General features: G+C 52.9%; 1 protein-coding gene across 1 annotated transcript; it reads left to right on the forward strand.

The window, feature by feature from the left end:
• Positions 1–12,997: 12,997 nt before the first annotated feature.
• Positions 12,998–15,641, forward strand: Triagg1_2000 (transcriptional regulator family: Fungal Specific TF; the record flags this gene model as incomplete). The annotated part of the gene is made up of 8 exons (XM_062896134.1): positions 12,998–13,032; positions 13,149–13,181; positions 13,258–13,299; positions 13,367–13,669; positions 13,792–14,019; positions 14,092–14,128; positions 14,235–15,244; positions 15,362–15,641. 8 exons carry the CDS (start codon positions 12,998–13,000, stop codon positions 15,639–15,641), a joined length of 1,968 nt encoding a protein of 655 aa, XP_062758856.1.
• Positions 15,642–18,319: the final 2,678 nt, after the last annotated feature.

Raw genomic sequence — 18,319 nt, forward strand, 5'->3', positions numbered from 1 at the left:
GTCATCCTAAACTTTTTCTCTTCCATCCCCTTCCCCTGGCTCATCACACGGGAAGGGGGTTGAAGAAAAACCTTGTCCTGCCCCGTACCTGTAAGCAGCATTCCAAATCTTCTTACCCATCTCCTTGCACTCCGTCTCAGAAAAAATGTATCACATCATGCAAAGAGATACCGGGTTACCTCGGTTGCCAAGAAAAGATGCCGGTAAACAAAGCAATTGGGGCAAAAATAAAAATACAAATACAAATCAGAAAGCAGCGAAAAGAAAGAAGAACAAGACAGAAAGAAGAAAATGGCCCGTTCTTGAATCGCGCTGCAGCTGACAGCTACGCTTACAACAAGACCCAACCCTCCCGCGGAAAGCCTATCCCCCATCACCATATCATATCTATAACTTCCGAGCGAACCGCAGAAAAGCCACTTGCTGCTCACTGATTATCATCCAGTGGGCGCAACTAGGCGAAGCTGAAAGCGAAGAAAACCAAGTGCCTGTTTTTGCCCCTTGGCGCTGTCAACCACAACGAGCCTATTCCAAGTACCGAGTCAGACATGGCTCGAGATCCGGTATTTGATAGTGTAGATGACTAGCCCGTTGCCTCTTTTCGTATCTTGCCGCCCTAGTTGGGGGGGTTGCAAACGAAAACGAAATCCAAGTGCTTCATTCCAGCAGCCCAATTGACCTTGTTACTATCAGCACGTACATACTGTGGTAAAGTAAGCAAGAAATACGCATACGGACTTGGACGGTGGGGGGGGAGGGGGGTATCGAGTCAAAAACCTACAAGTATGCATATCCTCATGCCATGCAGTCCAGAGTGGCAAAGCTCCGTGCCTTTCGGAAGACTGCCGATGGCAAACGGCGTCTGCTTGTGCTCGAGGGCTTCCAACTTTCAATGTATGTAGCCTGGTACCCGTAGAGTCCGGATACATGATCCCATCACCTGTCCGCGCGTTCGGGTCGCTGCTGCATGCTTGATGGAGACACGTACAGGCAACGTACGTACGAGTAGACCTGTAGGGCCCTCTCGGGTGCATAATGTGGTGAGATGGGTAGATGCAGAACGGGCCAAAAAGAGGGTTGCACTGTCGGCCCACGCGCTGTCGCATTCGCAGAGGGCCATTCGCTGCACGCCGAAATGCGCCATGGCTATGGCTACAGACTAGATGGCTCGATGCTATTCTTAGCTCTCGAGGGCGGCAGCCACATGTGCATGATGCAAGCTGAAGGAAACAGGTGACACGGGCACCTTATTGGCATCTTCAATCTCGCCAGGGCGGGCGAGGGAGAGGGCAGCTGCGTTTGGCCAGAAACACAGCCTGGCCGAGGTTGCGGTTCTCACTCATGGCTTCATAAGCAAAGCGTATCCATGCTCGCATCAAAAACCCCGACGGAACCTACTCGTACTGTACAGTACAGTACAGGCTTGTCCCGGCCACGGCGAAAAGGGGCGGTCCCATCTCTTGCTTGGCATGCCGGTACTGCATCATGGACTCCGGCGACGTGGGCGGTTAAGCCCTCACTCAACCTTGAAGCACGTTTGGCAACATTGAAACAGCACCAGCAACTTGAGCTCACCTGTCAGCACTTCTTTGCAAGTAGGCTATGTTTCAGAGCGCAAGGGAAACGTATTGCCAGATTAGGCAGTTACGCCATGTCCTGCGTGTAGGGGTCAGTCAGATCAGCCACTGTGCATGCCAGGAGTCACACGGAACGTCGAGGACGTCCAAGTCGCGGATGACTGTGGCAGAGAGAAGGGGGCAGATGTTGGAACAGAGACGCCCCCATCATGCTACTGTAACAATCAGGGCACCCGGCTGATAGAATCTGCAGGTGATTAGCCCGTGGGGAGAACAGAATACTGTAATAAACAAGAGACACACCTTGACCCATCCATCGTGGGGAGGGTTCCGGATTTCATGTACATGCTACGCTCTTGGCGGGTAGATTTTGTGGGCAAATCTTTCCGCAAGCCATACTTCGCCCATCATGTATCAAAATAGTGTTAGTATTAGACAGTCGACCTCATTTCTTGCCTGCACACGTGCAATGAGTTGAAAGGCTCATCGGTGAATATGGAGCTTCGGAGCCTCGCGCTTCGGCACTGTGACGCTGCCAAGACGTAAATCTTCCATCCTTGTCCTCTTCACTTCACTTAGACCCATCTTGGACTCTTTTCAACCCCAAAGACATCAGTATCATGTGTGCCTTGAGCCGAGTGCTGTCTTACAGCGACCCCTGCGTAATAATAAGAGCGCAAGACGGAGTAAGTCGGTTTGAACTGACTGACTGACATGCTGCTGACGAATTATCACTGCCATGCTCGATTGGGCAGATCAAATGACTAGCTTGGCTCTGGCTGATGAGATAGCCGTCTTAGCACGAGGAGATCGCTAACCATCCGTTCGAGGGCTCCGATTTAAGCAAGCCGGCGAGAAACTAGTGCTCGTACGAGTACTAGTATATCAAAAGAAAAGAAAAAGCATCGTCAAGTGGTAACTAACTCGGCCGTCCTGCCAAGACCAACAAGCAGGTTGCGGCCAGGCACGCCACGTCTGAAACATGGCAGACGGCAAATACCCTGCGGTAACCCATTTGTCAAGCCAAACTCGTGCTTGTGCCTGCTCTGACGCCGTACTCGTACAAGGATATCATATGGCAGCAGAGAGGCGTGACGGGGCATTGCTGATATGGAACAAGCCCGGGGATGGATACATGTACCCATGATGATACTGGCGATGATGCTAGCGTTGCCTAGAACCAGAGGATGCCCAAGGAATCTAGCCCAGATGGTCAACCGGGGTGCATAAGCGATACCACAGTCTCCTCCGGGTAACCTGTACGTTAGTTTGGGGTCCCGATGGGCAAAGAACGCTCCCTTACTGTAATCTTGCCATTCCCACATGCCCACCACCAGGTCTTCACGTTCTTGTCACCCAACCCAACAGCACCCAGGCCGTCCATACAGTATTAGGCCGGTTGCCCTGCTCCGTACGCGGTACTCGCTGCTGAATCACTGCGCCCCGGGTCTCCGGTCCTTGCTGGCTCTGTATGGGGTGAGACGTACGAGTAGACGTGCTCCATCTCATGGCTTGTCCGGCATCTCACCATTCTCGATTAACTTCACCACTCAATCACCATCAGCAACAGGGAGACTGAGAAGAAAAAGTCCTCTGCGGCCCCGCCCAGTAGTGCCACACCATTGTTGCATTGGCACCACGTTAGGGTTATTTCTATATTTAGGCGCACTACCGAAGGTTTCGTCGAAGCTCTCTCAGCCTGTTGCGGAGCAGACACGCCGCTGCGGCAAAAGACATGCAGGATGGAAGTGCATGTACCAGTTGGCCCATTTTCCCTCTGGCAAATCAGCTCATCCCAGCATTCGGAGGTGTTTCGTCATGGTAATTTGGAATTTGCTAGCCAGTTGCATCTCCCCCCGCTTTGCATTTTAGTATTGTCCATCGGGGACAGTAGTCGATACCCGGCCATCAAGCTTGTAGACGTTCGTTCGACGGCGAAGAACTAAAAGGAAGAACGAAAGACGGCCAGGGGGGCTTACAATCTCCCCGCAAAGAGCAATGGATAGCCTAGACTGCCCATTCCGGTCGGTGTGTTGGTTGGCCCAAACTCTCGGCCGATCATAGACGATCTCATCAGGAACCGACATTGACCTTGCAGTGACATAACAGGAACGTGCGGGCGGAATGTTCGGCGCTCTGTATCTGTATGTAAGTACTAGGTCGCTTAGAGACTTCATGAGGCTGTAATCATACACAGTGCCCCCAACAGTAAGGGTTTGCTGCAACGCCTAAAGCACACAAAGCCGCGTCAGAACCAAACCCAAAGCTATCGGACCGTCTGCAAGTCATCACCTGTTCATTCGTTGATCTGAACTCGTCGTTGGCTTTCCCCCACTCCAAGGCGTACGTGCATGGTAGATGGTGGTTCGCCAAAAGGCTGCATGGACGGATATATGCCATCTCTTTGTATATCCGCCCAGCGTACACCAAAGTGTATCCCAAGCTGATGGCATAACAGAACAGGTGTAATCGAGCCTTGCTTGCCCAGTAGGCAGTGCGGCGGACCAGGGTCAAGGGGCTCGCACATTCTTGCAGCCCTTCGTTATGCAACCTATGAGCAGGAGATACCTAAAGGACGCTGGCTGACGCACTGGTATCCCGCACCTTGGCCTCACATCACACAGATCACTGTGCATGCGCATGTAGACCATCATGCATTGCATCGACCTAGTAGTACTTCTTCAACCCTGCAGGGTAGCACAAGCCAACCAGCGTCGACAAAAGCAGGACATGGCCCTCGCGAGAAACCAAACTATCGAAAAGGCTGTGCGAGCACCAGTAACAACTTTTGTCGTCTTTTTGTGGCGTTCCGTGAGGTTCCCTTCCTATTCTCACCGCTCCATGTCGTGGGCCATTGCCAAGCGAGCTGAAGCATCTTCTGATAGGATTCTCCAAATGCACGCTCCCGCCCAGTCGTCAGACAATGACCGCATCGCCCAAGCCAGATGATTGGGGAGGCGGATCTAGCTGCAGCGGCCACAGTACCATCCTTCCGGCTATCGCACAGGTACGTAATGGGACATCCTTGTCAACGGTACAAGTGCTGGCGGGCGGCAACACAATCTGAAATCTCAACATCCACCTCCTCTCCCCAAGTGAACAATGTGTTCCCTGCGGGGGGAGGAGAAACGTAGGACAGCGAGGGCACGTGTCCATGTTGCGTTTAATAAGCACTTGTGGTTATAGTATCACTTTGAGTCTTGTTTCGGAGATCTAGAATCTTGTCCCAGCCTTAGTCGGGTAAATCGTGATGCTGCTGGGTCGAGGGCGAAAATGGGAGCCCCATAGACTTGACTTGAGAGAGGAAAGAGGAAAAGACCGGCGTGATACCCAGCCAAGTCTCCATAGCCATCGTCGATACTTTTCCATATTCGAACAGCACAAGCCCACGCCCGGATATCGGCTACCCAAAGCTGCAAGACCTGGCTGGGGGGAGTTTTGCCATTCTCTCGTCGTTCGGTCGCTCTGCCACTCTGTCGCACCGATTTTGTGAGCTTCGGTACAGCATACAGCGAGATATCTTTAGCAACAAGCCAATAGGTGTCCCTTCATTGGACATCGCTCTGCCCATTAGCGCACGTGTGTTGCTGCAAAGTGAAGGATTGCCGAGACACAATGTGCGAGTCGTTCTCTCGGTGGCGAGCCATGAAACGTTGCAGTGCTCCTCTTTTCTTTTGACTTCAAACTACTTTGCCCTCTCGCCCTTTTCCCTTGATCCTCCTCCAAATTTGCCTTGCCTCTGCCTCGTTGGCCCTGCTGTGGCTTTGCCTCTTTTTCTTCTTCTTTCGGCCCGCTGGCCTTGGCGGAAGTAAGTATGAGGAGCTTTTCGTTAGCCCCCATTAGCCCTTGCCGCGATCCTTCGTCAGTCTCAGGGTACAGAGCCCGTACCCTAGTATTACTCCGTTTGCTCACTGCCGCTATTCCACGCACAGCGGAGTTTTATCATGGTGCTTAATTCTTCTTCTTAGCAGCGTTATAGTGCGTTCATCATCGAGGGAAAGGGAAAAGTCGCAAACGCTTATTTGGAGCACCACCAACCGACGTCATTTCAAGTTGTCACAAGCCTCGATAGGTTTGGGGATGCCTCGGCGCTTTCTAGCCCCAGTGGTCCTCTTTTCTTCTTCTTTTTGCCTCTTCGCGCGCGAGACGGATGGCTGATCTCCGGTAGTCAAACTTTATACTACCAGTGTCCGCATAACAGACATTGAGCATTACTCCGTAGCCCTTAATCTGACAGCATAGTAAACGACTCCGGTGAAGAGGGAATTCCGTGGCGTTTCATGCATAGTGCGGTAGGGCTGTGTCAAGTTGTAACGAGTATGGCTTCTCACTGTCAAAATCCGTCCGCATCGTATGGCATGCCTCCTTCGGGGAATGTTATGCAACCCGGCAGTCCGGAAATATATCTTGTGGCGCGTCAAAGCTGGTCTTGGCAGCGCTCGCAGTAAAGGTGCAGTCAAAAGTACCTACCGGACTCGCACAGCCTGGTTGTCGTCTGACTCGCTGTGTTGCCATCTGACCCCCAATGCCAACCGAAACTGATACATTGCGGTTAACCACTTATCGCCGCAAAGTGCTCGGTGGGCAATGAGCAATTTTGAGAGGTTGTTAGTGCCGTGCAAATCTGAGCATCTCCCACTTGGTAGACTACCCTATCAATCTGCGAGCAATAGATGAAGGTAGTAGGATGAATAACATCAACAATTGGTCGCATCGTGAGGCCAATGATGGCGAAACATGCAACGCCAAAGGCTTGCTCCTAAAAAAAGAATCGCCTGGTACGGCCTCAAGGCGGGTCGCTGCGTCCCCCTAGCGGACCTGGCTGGTGAAGATGACTTGAGCGCATTCGTAACTGTCATGATATCCAATGATACCGGCAAAGCAGCACCTACACAGATCGTCACAAATCTCCTGCATTGATTACGGCGGCAGAATTGGGAGATTGCAGATGCCACCATCCCTAATAATGGAAACATCCAATAGGGCAACAAGTTTCGAATAACACGAGCGTCTCCTCCATCCTTGTGGGCATTTGCAAGCAACACACACAGCTTTCGCCAGTCTGACTAAACTGTGGCTGATGAGACTGGTTGAATTCACCGAACGGTCGGCCTAAATAGGGGCGGCCATGTTACTGGCGCGGACAACGGGTTAACGCAGCAGCCCCAGAGGCCATTTTAGGACACGAGGTCTTAGAATCTCCTTCGCGCCCACGATAATCTCGCTATAAATTAGATCTATACCTGTTCCTGAACGTCTTGGCAGCAACCCTGGATATCCCCTGGACTCTGCTCGGGGACTCGGGTGGGCCCATGAAACGTGATTTTTCTTCTTTCCTTTCATGCAGCTCGGGGTGGCTTTGAAATCGCGAAGCCCGGATATCCTGTCGTTTCGAATGTATCGTCGTATGACTTGAACGTTGTCTAATAATATTTCAGAGTACGACATAGTAATAAGAGCCGTAGTGATAATAATAGCAGCCCGTATTAACGCGGTACGCATCGTTGAGCTCATCTGCTTGGACGAAATAAGGCGCAGCGACATGCATTCATGAACGTCGTGCCTTGTGCCAGATCGAGGAGCGTGTCGTCGTGCATTCCGTAGTATGGGGCGGCGGTTACTCTCACTAACGTACCTATAGAGCGATGATAGTGCTTTTGGCCTATCGAAGATTGCATGGTACTGTAGCAGTAGACGTCATAGAAGCAGAGAGCAGTGCATAGCAGCAGATGGACTGATGTATCATATGCCACGTGCCCCCTTTACCAGCAGAGCCATCTGCCGAGATGCCACTTGGGAATGAGTCCAACCCACAATATTCGTTACAAGAAGCTGTAAAATGCATCGTTAAACCACTCGACTGGGTTATGGAATGTTGGCCCGGGAATCTGCTTGACCTGATTGTATTCCATCGGTGTCTAAATCGAGACTGATAAAAATGGAGCTCCGGCATTGGGCGCATACCAGGTGTGTTTGCGACGATGGCTAGCATTGTGCCCCGGTAGTAGGTTCCCTTGGGGTATCAATTTTGGAATATGAGAGAGATTGACTGCAGAAGATTCCAGGGACTGATCGTTGGCTGCCTCCGTCGTGAATCTCTCTTCTGGACCCTCAATGCGTCTGTCTTTGCTCAGCAGGGGCTGCGGATGAAGAGCCGAGCCTCTCAGCCTAGCCTCCATACGGAGCGTGTTTTCAGGGCCCAGGGTTGGTTGTTGTTGCTTTTTGGCGTGCCATGAAATTCTTGCGCGACCAAACGCGATGCCGAGCTAAGAAGGCATCCTAACTGCTGAAGGAAGAGTGCGGCCTCGTATCTCTGAATAGTGAGACGATTAGACAGAGACCAAGGCTGTCGCTCATTTCCTGCAGATCAGGAACGCGCTCGATCACGGCGGGGCCAGGTGAGGAGCGTGGCTGAGATGTCATGCAATTATGCCAGCAAGGCCAGCCAACCACAATGGCGCTCGTACGGGTGAGTAACCTATTCAGGATGGCAAGCTGGGGGATTCGCTGAATGACTCGATGCGGCTGTTTTTGTCATTTCTCCTAGGAGCCGGCCTCGCCAGTCACTGAGATGCTCTCCGCCATCGCGAATGCCTTCCGCTTCTGTTTGTCCGCTTGCCTGTCTGTCTCTGCTGCCCCGGCATGAGTACCGTACAGGCTCAAGCATTCAATGCCGTGGGCACGGGGCGCGGAGCTGGGGATCGGCCTTTGACAGGACTTGAGACGGACAGGACTTGTACGGAGTACATGAGCTCCATACGGCCGCTCCATAGCATCGCTCGGCCGATAGCTGTACCTGTACAAGTGTCAACTGGCGCGGCTGCCGATATCCGCGGTAGGATCTGCATGCAACAGGCCCTGTTCGCATATTGGAGGGGACGTACGGAGTAGCACTGCTCCATTGTTGTGTATGCCTGTACAAGTAGCAAGACGGCCGCTAAGTTCTGACTGGCTTCTCGAAGACGATGATTCGGGGATCAGCAGCGTCAGCCAAAGGACACATGTCGATGCAAGGTTCTGTTCTAATTCTGCTTACTCGTACTGGCTAGTGCTCGCACAGGCAAGAGGAAAAAAACTGATTCAGAGATCCAAGCGGGAGAGTTTTTCCGGCTCAGGGTACCCGTTTGATTAGGTAGATAGGCGAGGCCGCAGGATAATCACCGTCACTGGACAATACGGATACAAGTGGGCGCCTGGCAGTTGAGAATACTCCGTAGCACGAGGGCACGAGGGCACTTTCGTAACGTTAACCTGGCAAGGAGCGCACTGACCAGAGGCGTTTGAGATCACAAAGTGTCATGAAGCAGCTGAGCGAGCTTCGCCTCAACGCCCCCAAGCCAAAACAGACGCCGGCCGCTTGGGTAAGACCGAGCGTGGCGCGCCGGTGGTCAAGCAGCGGTTGTGGCCGCAGGACGGAGATGTTGGCGCGAGCCAGCCGCTACCAGCACTCATACGAGTACACAGACAGGACCAGCACCATCCTACCTAGACCCAGCTCCCGGCTCCCACTCCCATATCCCACTCCCACTCCCACTCCCGGGGTCTCCTGGCCAAACAGATGCTGTCCGGTCTTGTCTGCTTGGAACCGACTCTGGAAACGTGGAGCGCATTGCCCAACTTGGACTTAACTTGGACGACAGGGAACACTCAACGCATCGATTAGGCGGCATAAAGGAGCGGCAAAAGGAGTCTGCAACAGGAGCAGGAATGCAGCAGCCGGTTACTCCGTCGCTCGGTTCTTGTCCATCAACGTTTGCCCAGCCATGCGGTGCCGAAGCCTCCGTGGCGGCCATGCCTGAGCAGCCGGGGGGAAAAGCGTGGAAGCCAAGGCACTGACGATAAACAATGGAAACTTGACTTTCTGGCATAGCTCCAGTCTTTTGGTGGATACGTCGAGCGCTAATCGCTGGAACATGCCGTTTTCTGCAGCATCTGCCGCGGTGAGGTGAGCAATGCTGAGTATAATATTGCGGTGGTACAGTGGGTGAGTGGTGGCAGAATGAAATGCTCAGGCCAACGTGGCATGAGGCTGCAATATGCGGTTGAGGCATAGATCAAAATGCATTGAAGCCGCCGATATCAATTCGTTTAGGTGGTGATTCTGCTGTCTCTTCCTAAGTTGGCATGCTGGGACCTTATGCGGGCTCTTGGCAGCAGCACCGGCGGCACAGTGTGGATGGGCGCTTTCCCGAAATGGCGATTCGAGGCTGCGTGACGTCGTGCCTGCCAGCCAGAGCGGCTTGAGCAGTCGACATGGAAGGAGGTCGGGTCTGGGCGATGCCAAGATTGGTACAGGTACAGCCCGCGCTTGTACATGAGCATTTCTTTGCGCGGCGCTTTGCTGCGGTTAGGTACCTAGTACTACTGCACACAGATGCACACGCACTTGTACAAGTATGAGTACACCGTCTCCCTTGCCGAGAACTTGTCCATGTACAAATGGGTATAGCATTGGGACCTGGTTCCATGTTCTCTTGCACTTCTCGCGCTTGCAAGGGCCAAGGTGCAGGTGCTATGTAGACTAGAGGCTGCAGGTGCAGGTGCAGGTGCGGGTTCAGGTGCAGGCAAGTGCAGGCAAGTTGCAGGCAAGTGCAGGGCTCGGGACAAGCAACCTCGACCGTTGACGACAAATCCACCGCCAAGCCCGGCACAGTACGTGGAGCCCATTGGTGGACGGTGCCCTGCCCAGCCTCTCTGGTCTGGTGGGTGCATCTCATCTTGGAAGCCGCCGACTTAAGCTCCCGAAAACTTTTCGGCTAAGCACTACAAGTACTAGCACCGAGATAATGGCGCCATGTCTGGTAGATGAACTCTGGGCTGTGGTTGATGGTGCCGAAGATGCTTTTTTTCAGCTCTTTGCCATGCCCATTCGCCGAGTTACTGGGAGGCGAATATCGTGAAACTCAAATCAACAGCTTTGACGTTTGACTCTGTCCTTGCATGTGCTACCTAACCTTATGATCATGTATGTGCCGTCTCTGCGTGCTGTCTGGGCGTGCGTCTGTGTATGTTTTGACTTCATGTTGCCCTCTTGCTTGGTGGCCGTTGATAGTAGTAGTAGAAGACTATTGGCGTAGCGCGGCCACTTGCCAGCTCCTGTTGGAAGAATCTGGGCGCACAAAAACCTTGAGGACCATCCATCGTCGCCAACTGGTGAACCAGACAATTCCGTAGCCCCGCGGCGCCCGACTCTTCCCACGATGTGCTGGCACGACCACCGGCCAACCAAGCATCTGACGCTCGCCTGATGGCCTCCGAACCGCGCAGCTGTTTCATCCTGACTAGACATGGGCCTAAAGCTGTGTCATGGCCAGAAGAGCAGCATGAAGCTAGGCCCAGCCCAAGAGGCAAGGGTACAGGTAAGAAAAAGCGACGACGACGGGCAGCAGGCCCTCTGTTCCGGCTCGAGTCCAACGAGTCGCTACTGGCACTGGCAGCAGAACTACTGCGGTAGCACTCGGTAGCCCGAGCTTGTCTGGTCTGGCTTGGTGCCGTCCCCCACACGCAAAAGCACTTGACCCTGGTCGCAACCAAGCCGACGGCTCGCCCCAGTTGTTATTTTTACTTCCTTCTGGTGCGCGGGCATCGTGCCATGTGCGTCATGCCTCTTGGGAGCTGTGTGTCTGAGCAGCCAAGCCTCAAGGCCGTCACACCCCTAGCGCCGAGATGCTGAGCTATGCTCTGCTGGGCATCATCATCAATCATCCATCACCCGCCCCCCCTCTCCACCAGACAGCTGTGCTGTGCCCAGCCCTCTGCCGCCCTCTGCCGCTTCTCGTCCGCTGTCGTCTCATGGTCTGGCGTGTTGCCCGTTTGGCTTGGGCTGGACGCACTGCAGGGCTCGGTCTGGTTTCGGCGCCTTTGGTGTGGTGGGCGAGTTTTGCGTGAAGGTCGAAATTGTGTCGATGGAATATCATGGCGTAGTTGTATTAAGCGAACGCGGGTAACGGGGCATGGTGAAGTTTTCTTTGATGAGTGTATTAGACGAGGAGACTGCAATCCAATGTTGTTGGCGGCATCGAATCTGTTATTTGATGATGTGTTGATATTTCAAGGTGTCAATAATAGCTTCAAAGTTAGTCGTAGCTTCTCATCAAGGTTGTGCTGCCAAACTTGACTGACATCCGCAGCACAAACAGCGCCCCCACTGACCTGCTAAGTGACCTGAGAGGCCGAGTCGCACAGCGCGTGGCACCCCCTTGCACCCCCCCAGTCGCGGGACATGGCCGCTGGAGGGGCCCTTTTGCAAAAGTAGCCCCAGGTAGCCGCAGTGGTACCTGCTCTCCTGTCGAGGCTAGGCCGGACCCCTAGCTGCCCCCTCGGCGGACCAACAGGGCTCCGTTAGCACCCAGACCGGAAGGATCTAGCACCACAGGTTCGGCGAGGGTCAGGGTAAGACTACCTTGGGTGACCGGCAGGTACCTGGACGCGCTGTAAGTGCATGGCTGGACTGTGGCTGTAGGGGCTTACAGTCTGTTCCCCGGCGCCCTCAACCTGTTGGCAACTGCAGCGGCCAGTATTTAAAAATCCCAGTCCCCCATCTGCCTCCCCTCTCCTTCTCCCCTGGTCCACACTCCAAATCATCTCAACTCAACGCTCGCTCTCCCACATTCGCTCTCCCAAACTTTTCTCTCTAGGAAGTCCTCGTTGACTCCTGTCATTCGCTTTACCGGTGCTCGTTTTCTTTTTGATCCTCCTTCAACCGCCACTCCGTCGCAACCTTCCATCCGCCGACTCCGCCAGAACTCTCCATCTCGAAGTCATACGATTCAACGACAAACCACCTTTTGCACGGAACAAATCGCCTTGGCTACGCTACGCTAAGCAATAACCAAGAGGCTTCGAATCGCGCAAAGGATTCGAAAGGACTAGCTGCTTCGCTACGGTTTCAAGTCTACCCGTCTCGGACTGAAATCCAAGTCGCCGTCAATGTCTATCTAAAAGAACATCATCTTACACACCACCACAATCGCTTTCCCACAATCGCTACCAACAAAGAAAATTTACAAAACCAAATTATAAAAAAAAGAACGCTTTTTACGACCAAAACTACTTGCTATTTAATTCGAGGGTTAGGGAGAGGTAATTCAATACGCCATATTCGATCGCTACGTTTTTTCAAGAGAAGAGGAATATATATACTTTGAAGTATATGTATATCAACCAATTTTAGGAAAAAGAGAAACAGAACAAAAACTTGTGCATACCAGCTGCATTCGAGCCAAGACTTGAAAAAGGCATTCCACCGGGACATCCACATCAGTAAACAAGCACGACCTTCGCTCGTCGTCCAAGCACAGCAATTTCCAGCTGTGTTTTGTCTTTATGTATGTGCCACCATGACGTCTCCCAGTCGATCCATTCACTAACAGCTTCCAGTGGCTCGTCCACAAATCTCCACGCTTTTTCAATCATCAACAATGGCTGGCCCTGGCGGTGGTCCTCCTCGTCGCAGGTTTGTCCCCTCTTCCTCACCCAGCACTTACACGCATTTCGCTCCTTTTCACTCAACACAACCACCCACCCACTCACTCCGTCACATCGAAGCACGAGCTAACTCTCTCATGATAGTCACACCAAGTCTCGCAAAGGCTGTGATACGTGGTACGTAGCAATATTCACGGTTGCCGGATGGCGACTCTGGTCAAGCTCGCAAGCATTGGTCTAACTATGATTCTAGCAAGCGTCGTCACATCCGCTGCGATGAGAGCTTCCCTCAATGGTAAGTTATTGGTGCCGTGCTCATTCCCGTTAGGAACTTGTCCTTTTGCTAATACGGGTATCCTCAGCCGCAACTGCACCAAGCACAAGATCCGTTGCCCGTACAACGATGTGCAGGTTCCTGAGGCTGGTCGCTCAACCACTCCGGACAAGCCCGATCTCATGTGGTCACCACAGGTCGAGGCTGCTATTGCCGAGTGGCAGAGGACTGGCATGTTCCCCTTCCCAACGCTCCGCATCTTCCCAGCTCCCATGCCGCACATGTTCTCCCTTGAGGACCTCCGGTTGATCTACCACGTTGCATCCCTGTACTATCAGCTGGCGGCCTATGAGGCCAACAACTTCACTTTGTGGACCCGTCATATCCCGACGTAAGTTTTCCAATGAGAGCGGCTATTCCATCTTTCTCCTTGGATACCGCTGCTCTGGCGGCAAGCTTCCGCTGCTGGCGGTAGCACATTGTCCAACGCAACGCTAACTTTGGTGTTTCCAGTCTGCTCAAGATCGGCGCGACTACTCCCTACGTGATGCATGCGCTGTTGGCATTCTCTGCCATGCACATCGCCTTTTTGACCGACTGCCCTCTGGTCGGCAGCATGGCGTTTGAGCATAGGGGCAAGGCCTTGAGCGGTCTGCACACCGCGATTGGCTCCTTCTCTCGCGCTACCTCCGACGCCATCCTGGCGGCATCCCTGGTGCTATCGTGGCAGGCCACCGATTGGTAAGCGCTCTTCCCTTAACATTTTCTGCCACCTCACGAGGACGCTCAAGGGCTAATTGAGTTTCCAAACAGGCGCAGCTGGACCCAGCTCATGCAGGGCACCTCGACGGTAAGTTTGTTGTTGGTTGGTGGCGAAGAACTAAGCATCTCATTGGCTTGCCTTAGCTGTTCCCCTCCCTGTTCATTGGCATGTTTACTGATTTTTTTCTCGGCAGGTGATTGATGCAATGGACGCATGGAAGCATGAGTCTGAGTTCACAGACTTCATTGCGGAGAGCAGCACTTTCCCAACAGCTCCGGCTTCTCCGGATCCTGAACGCCGGGTTCACCAACCCCAGAAGGACGACATTGAGGCCTACCAGCGAACCTTGGAGCAAGTCATCAAGGTTGAAGCTCATCTGAAGCACAACAAGGAAGACGCAGCTCAGATGCAGCACTTGATCGGCTTCCTCAAGGGCTCTCGCAAGATCAGCCCCACTCTCCCCATCGCCCAACAGTTTGAGCGCCTCCAGCCCCTGAGGACTTGGCTTTTCTGGGTCCCTGTCGGCTACATTCAGACCTACCACTGCTCCCCCAACTCCCTGGTTGCCATTGCCCACCTGTACACGGCGGCCCTGCTGATGGAGCGGCTCTTCCCCGAGATTGGCGCGGCCTACTTTGGCAGCCTGTCCATGACCCCGATTGAGGAAATCGCCCGGCGGCTCATGTCCATGAACCTCGCGAGCACTGGTGTGAAGAACTCGTACCAGACGCCGCTCACGCTCATGGAGTTTCCCATTGACACGGTCAGTGAGTTCCGGTCCCGCATGGGCTGGATGAGCCCGCAGAGGACCCCCTCGTTCCCTACGTTCCATCCTCCCAACTTCCACCTGCGCGACGAGGTGCCAATGGTCCCTGCAACGGAGTCCTACATGCCATATGGGAACCCTGCCTTTAGCTATAGCGCCGAGAGCATGCCAATGCTCAACAGCCCTACGGCACCTGGTCCGCATGAGTCGCTCAGCCCGCTGGTCATCTCGTCTCCCTATCTGAGCCACCAGTACCTGAACGTGCCGTCTCCGTCCTTTGGGGTTGCCTACAGCCCGGCATCATCAACCTTTGAGGCGTCCCTTGCATACAGCGATTCGGAAGAGTACGGTGGGTATGAAATGCGAGGCTACCATCCCGGCCATTCGCCCACATTCGAGGATGCGCAATGCGCCGGCAGCAGCAGCTACCCCGTCGGGTTCGTTACTCCCCAGCAGTCCGTGTGGATCTAGTTTCCTCTAGATGGGCTTCCCACACACTCGACTCTCCAACCCCGGCTCGAGGAAGCACAATCGGATTGACCGTTGCCACCCAGGAATTCCAGAACTCAATCAGCGTACCCGCCTCCGGAGGGTTCGTCGATGGCGCCACCCTTTCCGCCAGCTCCGTCTCAATCTCCGTACCACTACCAGGACACGCTCGGCATGCTTCCTCTTCCTGAGTCCCCGGTTCCGCTGTCTAGCACACCGCATCACCGACACCGTCAGACCGTTTCGGTCTCTTCCACGCCGCACCCTCCATCTCCGCTGTCGCGCGTGCCTTTGACTCGCAGCTCTTCGGGGCTTGATGACAAGGGCAAGCAGCGGGCGATGTGATTTGATGGGTCTCCTCCTCCTCCTCCTCCTCTTCCTCCTCTCCGCGATACACCTTTGCAGCTGGGATCTGCTTCCTCTTCCTCTTCTCTTGATTTCAACGCAGACGCAAATGTACAACATTCCTTAACACGCTCGCTACTACCATGAAACAACAACGACTTAATGGGCCTTGTTTTTGCACTCTTTATTTTTGCTCTTGTCAGCACACTGGCCTGCCTGAGCCCAACGCCCGAACGACACTCCTTTAGACTTCTCGAGTTGATCTCGATTGAAACAATCCTTTACGACAACGAATAATTACCAACTAACTATTAATGTATTATCTAATACGCGACACTCCTTTCGAAATGATACCCTCCAGCTTAATCGACAATCCTTCAGACGAAGATACCCCCAAACTACGCACACTCCTTTTATGAAATTACGGTTATGACGAACATCTGGTCGACATAGAGTCACTCCTTTATGGGCATACACAAAAAATGGTAACTGGGCGAATCGAATATCACACTGCATAGCGACTGTTTATTCCCGTGCTGCAATAGGCACATTGTTGTGGATAGAATTATGGCGTTTTCCCGGCGTTCAAACGAACAAATAGTGGGGAAGTTTTGGATCTTGGTTATGTTTGAACTTGGCTTTTTGCTTTATGTTTTTTTTTTTTGGATTTATTTTTGGGAAAAGGCCGCTCGGTGTGAAGATGAAGGGCATAAAGTGCCGAACGAAGAAAATGGGGGGGGGAGCGTGCCGGGACTTGTTGTGTGTGTGTTAATAGCTGTTGTAAAGCTGCATTGACAATGCTTCAGCGACGATGCTTGTGGGTGATTCAAGCTGTGCCCTTTAGCAGGCACCTTGGATTGGGATTAATACTATTATGTTCGGTGTGCCCCATGAGTCTCAACTATTGGTTCCATCTTGTCCAGAGCATGACGTGCAGGTGCGCATCCCTGAATGTATGGGTTTGATTTGGTTTGGCCGCTTACGCGGTGTGTCTGCAAAGGAGCCTTTGCTCCTTTCCTGGTTGGCGTTTCGATTTCTTCTTTTTGTTTTCTTCTTCTTTTGGTTCTTCTTTTCTCTTTTCTCTTTCTTCACCTTTCCGGTTCCCCCCCCCCCCTTTCGTTTCAGTCAGATCAAAGGCACTCTCAAGTGAATGTGCCTTTCGATCTCGATGTCAGCGAGAGCCATGTGGGCTCAGATACACCCCAGTCTCGAGCGGTCTCACGCGGCCTCAAGCGGTCCCAGGGCGGTCTCAAGTGGGATCTGGAGCCGGAATCAAGAGTCCCGCAGCTGGGGGGTGACTGGGTCGGGCTATCTTGGGGCGGCAAACAACTCGTTCCCCTTGACTCTGCATTATCTCTCTCTCTTTTCTTTACTTTACTGGTTTTGCCCGGCTGGTCCCCCGTTGCCCCCCGGCCATGCTACTTTTTTTCTTCTCTCTTTTGTGCCCAGCTAACACGCAGGGTCCCCAACGATGACCCTTTGGTGTACATTAGGCGCCCTGACTTGTTCCGTTTTTGCCTCTCCTGCAGCTTGCTAGCAAATCGACTTGACACACCCCCTGCGGAAACGAAACGGTGAGATGGGGAAGAGGGGGGGCTGGGCTGTGTGTCTGTGTGTCCTGGAAAACGGGCACAAGTCGGTTTTCCTCTATTTTGGCTTACGGGAAACGTTTCCTCCCTCCTCTGAGACGGGACGAAACTAGACTTAGGGATGAGGGAGCCAGCCAATACCTGCATACGGGGATGCTGGAAGTGGTTACTCGTACCACGTCAGGTCTAGAGGCAAAACGAGGGGAGCCCTGAGAAAAAAAGACAGAGAGAAGGGAAAAAGAGAACAGGACGACCTGCTTTGGTGGCTATGAATTAGGCGATGGCGGATATCCGTCCCGTTCTAGGTCTAGCCCATGGGGTGGACGCTTGTGAATACGAGAAATGGGTGGCAGGGGGTCCCAAGAGGAGGGCCCAAACGGTCTATTTATGTACGAATGTACAAAAGCATGCATGGGGAGGGTTCATCTTTTTAGGAAAAAAGAACGACGAGTTGTTTTTTGTATACTGTGGCAGGGAAAGTTGGATGATAGGTGAAATGGTCTTTGTCAGGTTGCCGAGTTAGGTTGGCCTCCCCTCCCTCCCAATATTCGACGATGTTGTTTTCTATGCGGCGTGATATGAGAGGAGGGGGAAGAGACGTAGAGAGACTATTGGAATTGAATGGCCCTGTTTTCTCGTGTTTACGGATAGACTGTTTGGGGAAAGCGTGGAAAGATGTGGTGATGGTAACGAGACTGGCGTCGTGTTTTTTTCTTCTTTATTTTGGGAAGAGTGAGAGAACACGAGAGTAGTGAGCAAATACGAGGTTTTTTGCGTGTTTTTTACTTGATCGGGATTTTTGGGCAGTCCTGAAAGGAAATGAAATGAATGAGAAAGGGGACAGAGACGGTTTTCTTTTGGTTGTATTTTGCTCTTTGTTTGCTTTGCTGAGTTTGCGGCTTGAAATTCTCATGGAAGGGGGGGGTTAGAGAGAATCTTCGATTCTGACCTCTCCTGGTGAGTTTGTTTCCCTCTTTTCCCTTGTCCTTCAGAGAGATTCTGTTTAAATGTACATTGGGCCAACTTTCTCAGACACAGGCCTATATACGCCGCCCCCAGAAAATCAAACCTCGAAAAATCCGTCGTTCT

This window comes from Trichoderma aggressivum (genome assembly GCF_033847375.1).
Source record: "Trichoderma aggressivum f. europaeum strain CBS 100526 chromosome Unknown scaffold_005, whole genome shotgun sequence".
Classification (NCBI taxonomy): Eukaryota; Fungi; Ascomycota; class Sordariomycetes; order Hypocreales; family Hypocreaceae; genus Trichoderma; species Trichoderma aggressivum.